At 33.8% G+C, this 7,506-nt stretch overlaps 1 protein-coding gene across 1 annotated transcript; it reads left to right on the top strand.

The window, feature by feature from the left end:
- The first annotated feature begins 5,309 nt into the window (after window positions 1-5,309).
- Window positions 5,310-6,883, top strand: LOC133188209 (uncharacterized). The gene is made up of 2 exons (XM_061323588.1): window positions 5,310-5,344; window positions 6,484-6,883. The coding sequence occupies exons 1-2, from the start codon at window positions 5,310-5,312 to the stop codon at window positions 6,881-6,883; spliced, it is 435 nt and encodes a 144-aa protein (XP_061179572.1).
- Window positions 6,884-7,506: the final 623 nt, after the last annotated feature.

Genomic DNA, 7,506 nt, shown 5'->3' with positions numbered 1-7,506 from the left:
ACAATATTACCAAAACAAATGCCTGACACCCCCCCCCCCCAACGAATTTTTTATAAGGTGAAACAGAAAATTAATAATCTGTCCTGGATCATTTTGGAAATAAATAATCAGACCTTCACTACCACGAAATAAATAATCTGACAAGGGAAGTAAAAAAAAAACGCTCTTTACACCCCCATCCTAAAATTAAAGAACAAAAAAGTATATTTTATCTCTATTTAAAGGCTATACATGTAGAAAAAAAAACCGCCACACCTAAAAACACTTTTTAGTGAGGGATGTAACAGAAAACTCAATCTTTTTAATTCCTCCTACTGTTTGCCTTTATCTATTTAGAGAGAAAAGTTATGTGTGTATATTTCAGATTTTGATTTTTTTATTCAATGACTTTGAAAACATTTACAAAGAAATTGATAATGTTGTTGAAGCAAGAATTTTCTTTAAGGGAAAGGTCTTTATCCAATAAAAAAAAGAATTAAAAATATTGTTAAGGCCAATGATAAAAATGTTTTGTTTGATTCCTGTCGATCAGTCAAAATTATACTTTCAATTTTTTTTATTATTTTTTTTTTTGGGGGGGGGGGTATAGACATACAAATTGTCTGAATCATATTTAAAGTTAACGATTTATCATTTCTCTAGATTAAGATACATTTAGACTGAACCTTGTAGCAGTAGAATTAATATTAAAGCTGTCTAGCTTTATTCTATCAACATTGAAAACATAAATAAATTTCTGACAACCCCCCCCCCTTTCTATCAAAAGGAAAAAATCATAAAATTAAACAAAAAATAAATCTATACCTTGGGAATGGGGGCGGGGTGGAGTTAATCGCTTATGAAGAATCACCTTCTTCAATATATTCCAAAAAAAAAAAAAATGAAAACTGTAGGAAGAAGGCAGAGACAGATTATTTATTTTCAACATATTTAAGGACTAAACTTTAGAAAATATGTTTACATTACACACCATAAGGTATACGATTCCATCAAGCTTACTAACCAACTCAAATTTAGCAACTGACATAAATTCAAGAAAGCACAAAAACAGATTATCCGAACAGGTCCAGCAGAGTTTTACAACAGATTATTATTGATTAAATTTTGGGAAATAGCAGATCTATTATTTGTAAACCCATATATTATTTGTAAACGCATATTTGGGTTGAAATATTTATCATCAATGTCTCTAAATTTTCAAGTTTTTAAGAATAATATTGCAAAGTAAAATGGTTTTAGGCTTTTTCTGTCAACTTCTCTGAAAAAAGTCACAGGAAAACATAACTTGACTGTTACTGGCTGTTGAATAGGGTCAAAAATGTACATTTTAGAACAAGGACTTAGTCTAAAAAAACAACAAAAGAGTGTTTTTACATGCACGTAGCACAATTCTCTACATACAAGTCACTCAATATGGTAAGTGTATAGGCTTTCAATATTTTGACTTGGCTACATTTTTATCAATAAATGACCTTAAAAAACATTCTCATAGCATTTACACATTATGCATTAAGCTAAAGGTGAGAATGTAATTTATTTACCAGTTTCAGTAAAATAAATTGTGTATAAAACAGGATACGCTTACATAATATCCAAGTATAAATGCTGTACTAACGAGCTAATTCAGAGAATCTGTGTCCCCTGCTTAAGGAAAAAAGAAGAGCGAGTACGGATCTAGAGGGGTGGTGGGGGTGGGGGGACTGGACACTTTAAGAGGAGTGGGCGGGACCATAGGGAGCTACGTTATAAAATTTCATTGCAAAAGCTTAAAAGCATCTTGAGATATCGCTCGGAAATGAAAGTTTTACACAAAAACAGAATGCATAAATTTTTGACATTGACCTTTGACCTTTTGACCTCGAAATCAATATGGGTCTTTTTTAGTTCATAAGAAGTTGTGCTTTAAAATTTCAATGCAAAAGCTCGAAGGCTTCTAGAGATATCGCACAGAAATAAAGTGTTTAAACAGAATTTATGAATTCATGACTTTGACCTTTGACCTTAAAATCAATGGGAGTCTTTCCTAGCTAGGCCACAGGGACTTTTTATGCAAAATTTCATTGCAAAGGCTCAAAGGCTTCTTGAGACATCGGACCAAAATGAAAGTGTTACAGAAAGACAGACTGACGGACGGATGGACGGTCAGACAGACCCAAATCACTATCCCCCACTTTCAGTGAAAGCGGGGGACAAAAAGGCAATTTTTATATACCATTGTGACCTTGAACTTTGACCTTCTGTCCGTATTTACCAATTCATGTGATGCCACATGTAGTTATTGTCCCCAGAACTATAATTTTGTTTATTAGTGCTGTTTAAAACAAAAGTATTAGTTAGGACACAGAAAAAAAATGTGCTCAGTTTCCTTAAATTTCCATCTAAATCGAGTCATTTTGACCTTGACCTTTGACCTTTGGTCATGAAAATTGATTTTTCTCTTTGTTTTTGCTATTGTGTACCACATAACTAAATTTGGTTTTAATCCATTTTAAAATACCCAGGTACTTATATGGAAACTGATTGTAGATACCTATTGCCCTTGTCTGGAATTCTTTAAAAAAGCATAAGTGTGTAACCATGGTAACATGAAAACAAAATATGAATACCAAGTTGTTTTTTTTTTTTTTTTTTTTTGCAGTTTATATTAGAACTATATATTGACTTTCAAACCAATGTATTTATTTTTTCCCAAATGTCCGCAAAATTTTATACCAGGCTTTTCAAAAGAGCCTAAAATCTACAATTTTCCCCCAGAAAAATCCTACCTAAAAACGGGCGATGTTTTTTATATTAGGTAAAGTTACTCAAATACAAGAAATTATCTAAAGAACTATAAAAATGATGTATTTTGGCAAAAAGATGAAATCATGTAAATATCTTGTTGTATTAAAGACTTTTAATTAGTCAAAAATGGTCATTTTTCCTCAAAATTTAGCATTTTTTAGGCCATGAAAAATGTATGTTGGTTGCCATGGTAACCATTGACCATAGCAACCATTTTATTATGAATTTTAGTTTCATACATCAATATAGGAATGTGTGCCAAGTTTCATAAAAATCTAAGACCTAGCGTGCCACACTCCCTATATAAGAGTTTAAATGCTTACAGAGAATGGCTATTAACTTTTAAAATTTGTTTAATTTGTAAAAGGATAAAAGTAATGAAAATCTGATGTCTCTTGTTAAATATTGTAGATCACCAAATATTCACTACACTTAGAGAGGTATGTTAAAGTGAAATTTGTTGTGAAATTGTTTGTATAATTAATGCTTGGTTGATATTATCTTAATCTTGTTGATTTGTAGTAATTGTTCTAAGCTACAGACTGCAATGATCTGTTTATGTGATAAGGTCATGACCGCTCATTAAGATTTTGGCTGGGAAATTTAGCTCTTGTATCAGCATTACTGACTTTTATCACCCGAGTCTCAGGGGGATTGAATGTCTGAAGTGCTGACCATGAGAAAATGCAGAATTCATAGTGTTCACAATTAACTGGTTAATTTAGCAGTGATTGACATTCTGTAGGTTGAACAGTTCTTAATATTTAGCGTAGAATTTTTGTGTTCAATTAGTTACTCAGTCAGGTCTTGTGTGTAAATTGTTACACAGGAATATTTTTCCTTAAGAGACTTTGCAAATTTAAATACAATTTTTTTTCTCAATAACTACCACCCAGATAGCATGACTATGTTGGGCCAACATTGGTATATGGTTGTACAGTTGGCCGATGGTTGGCGTTGGCTAGACAACGTTGGACCAACGTTGGACCAATGTTACCATGTCAATCTTTTCTTCAGTAGCCAACCATGTTGGGATTCTTACGTTTGCCCAACGTTGGTCCAAGATAAAGCAACTCCTTTTTGCTATATTTTCTACGGAAGTTGGGATTCTAAAGTTGGCCCAGCGTTGGTCCGACGTTTGTAATACAACCTTAACAAATTTGATTATTTAATCTGGTAACAGTATATGTTTAACCAGTGTTACCATGCGTTTTCTCTACATCATTGGTCCAACGTTGTCCCATCATCGTACTGCGAACTATAGGACGATGTGCATATGAATTGGCACTGGCGGATTTAAGGGGGGGCGTGGGGGGCGCACGCCCCCCCCCCCCTAAAATTTTCAAAGTATGATATGACTAATATCAATAATGCAATACTTTGGTATATAACAAACCAATACCGCTATTTTTGTGCCTGGTTTTACTCTTAAAATACACGAAAACCCAGGAGCTTCCGGGGGCTTCGCCCCCTGGGCCCCCTTTATTCAAAGTATGATATGACTAGTATTAATAATGCCAAACTTTGGTACATATAAACTAACCAATACCCCTATTATTGTGCCTGGTTTTACTCTTAAAATACACGAAAACCCAGGAGCTTCTGGGGGCTTCGCCCCCTGGGCCCCTACCAGGGCTTCGCCCATGATTGGGACTATTACTCTGGGTCATTGTCGGCCCAATGTTTGCTAAGCCATTAAAAAGATGCATGGTTATTTAAGCTGGTAACAGTGTGTTGGTCCAGCGTTGGCCCAATGTTAGCATGAACATGGTCACTGTGTGCTAGGAATGTAATAATATGCCCGCCAAACCGAGGTGCATTTCGGTTTCATTAAAAAAAAATGGCTGTTAAAAGAGAAGAATTTTTTTTAATTACTCACTGAATTTTGGTTTAAATTGAATTGAAAAAAATTCTACCAGAACTCATTTATGAAAAATAGCTATCAAATCATTATTAAAGATTATAGTAATGTAGGAAAACTGCAAGAAGAAGTTTGATTCCACACAATAAGCAGAGTTGTAGATTCTATATTTAGTATGTTGGAACTAAAGTGTTGTGTTTAAGAACTCCACGTAATTAGGTCAGTTGTGAAATTCCCTTGCTCAGCAGGTGATTGGCCGGTTTCCTAGAAGACGAGCATCGGATCTTGCAAACTCCTTATCACAGCCCGCACTGGAACAAAGCGTACTTTGTTGCTCATAAAAGAGAAAATAGATTATTTTAGCCCTTGAATTGTAAGTAAAATTGTTATGTGTGATTGATAGAATTTTATGCTTTGCTAAAACTTAACTTACACATAATGTAAAAATTATTAAAGAAGTTATTAAAAATTAACACTCGTTTCAAAATGTTCATGTATATTTACTAGTTATCTAATTGAGAAGAAAAATACTTTATTTAATGATATTGTATTTTTAACATTGATAGAAACTGGTGAAGGAAAAAATCCTCTGTATCAGATGGCCTTTGATGCAAAAATATTTTCCTGAAAGACATAGATTCTAGCACAAAGAAACAACAATCGCATGGACAGGAAAAAGGAGTGGACAATTCAAATGTGGTAATATGGACAGGAGAAAATGCACAATTAATTTACATTCCTACATTCTAAAAGTTTGAAATAGTGGATTCCTATACAAGAGAAATTTAGAAGTGATTATCAACATGATCAATAATGATGTTTAATATACTGTCTAGAAAAAACATTTGAACTACATGTGTATCCTTTCCCCCGCTGATTGCATTCAATAATCAAGATTCCTTAATAAAAGTGACATGAATACTCTAAAACCAAGATGATTTTCTAAAATTGATTAAATTCATTGTATTGAAATGATGGAAATTAAAACAAATACAGGAATTGTGTTGTACTTCTATGATTGAAAGGCTAATCATTTGCCATGTAAGTTGAATGCGTGTCCAACGTTGGTCCGATGTTGGCAATACGATTAATATATATAGGCCTATACATCTACCGAGCAGACTGTCTCGCGTAATTACGCCAAAATGTAATCCTCCCCAATAAAAAAGGATTAACAGTACCTTTTGCTTATCCATGCTATTTAGTCATTTTCTCCAAATAATTGCCTGTAAATGTATATCTTTGGTGACCAAGACCTGTTCCACAGACTGCCTATATATGCAAAACTTTCCAGTCATGAAGTCCCGTTTCTATTTTCGGGGCTTTCTTACAAGACTCTAAACAATAAGCAAATAATTAACTAAACAATATCACAGAAACTGAATCAAACACCTATTTTAAATAAAAATATACGGAGAAAATATCCAAGCTCTATATAATTATATTAAAAGATCGTGGGTTTTCCTGATATTAAAAATTCCATTTGTGTTTGTATAAATCATTTTCTGCAAAGAAAAAACCAAGTAAAATCATTTAATATGTATATCCTCTATAAAAATTTTCAGCCAATTGTGCAAAAGCATTTTGGAACTAATTTGTAGCTAGAGAGCTAACAAATCGATGGTTATTATCGTATATTATTCTAAAAATATTAACTAAGACTAATATTTAATATTCCTAGCATATAATAACGGAAAATATTCTCTGAGTTAAAATATGTTCTAAGATATTAAATTTAACAAAGATTTGAGAACTTTCTTCTAAATATCCTTCCACCACAAGAAATAGTCCCTAATAAATCTTGCTTCTCTATGAATTTGAACTGAAAATGGAACTAGGGACACGATCAAACAGGCTGGAACTAAGGGCAATGATGAAAAGACTGAACTTGAGGACTCCATTGAAAAGGCTTGCAGAAGGGAAATTACTAAAGGGGTTGGACTTGAGGACTCCATTGAAAAGGTTGAAACTAAGGACACCACTGAAATGGCTGGAAGAAAGGACACCACTGAAATGGCTGGAAGTAAAAACTCCAGTGAAACGGTTGGAACTAAAAACTCCACTAAAATGGCTGGACTAAAGGACTCCATTGAAAAGGCTGGAACCATGGACACCACTGAGATTCCTGAAACTAAAGATTCCACTGAAATGGCTGGAACTCAGGATTCCACTAAAACGGCTGGTAGTAGGAACACCAATAATGAGGCTAGACTTATGGACTCCATCGAAAAGGCTTGAACTAAGGACACTACTGAAAAAGTTGGAACAAGTGACAATAATAATGTGGCTGAGACTAAAGAAATTAAAACCACCACTAAAGTGACTGGAACTATGGACACCACTGAAAAGACAGGTGCGAAAGATACTTGGAAAACAATATTATTTAATAATATTATTTCAAAGGGAAAGAAACGAAAGCTAAATTTACACATATTCTACCCATATAATTATAATGAAATTGCAGTCATCAAACGTAAGTGCACTCTGACCGTATACCCTATAAAAACCAAAAATTAAAGTGTAAATGGAACTGTTTGACATGGCAAGAATACAGAACGAAAAACAATACTAAAGTGGAGCAAATCGAAGTGGATTTAATTATCTAAAGCAGCCTTTCCTCATTTCAAGATATTTTTTCTCATTTCTTCTCATCAGACTGGGCCCCTCAAAAAATTAAGAATCATGATTAATGATTGATTGATTGATTGATTGATTGTATGCTTTTTTTACGTCCCATTCGAGAATTTTTCACTCATATAGAAACGTCACCATATACCGGTGAAGGGCTTCAAATTTTGACCTTTACTCGGCACTTAGGGCCATTGAGCAGTGAGGGATCTTTATCGTGCCAACGCCTGCCG

This window comes from Saccostrea echinata, unplaced genomic scaffold (genome assembly GCF_033153115.1).
Source record: "Saccostrea echinata isolate AGI-Se365-2 ecotype Australia unplaced genomic scaffold, CSIRO_AGI_Sech_v1 ptg000016l, whole genome shotgun sequence".
NCBI classification, from domain to species: Eukaryota; Metazoa; Mollusca; class Bivalvia; order Ostreida; family Ostreidae; genus Saccostrea; species Saccostrea echinata.
Note: the sequence above shows the minus strand (reverse complement) of the source record. Positions and strands in the feature narration are given on the sequence as shown.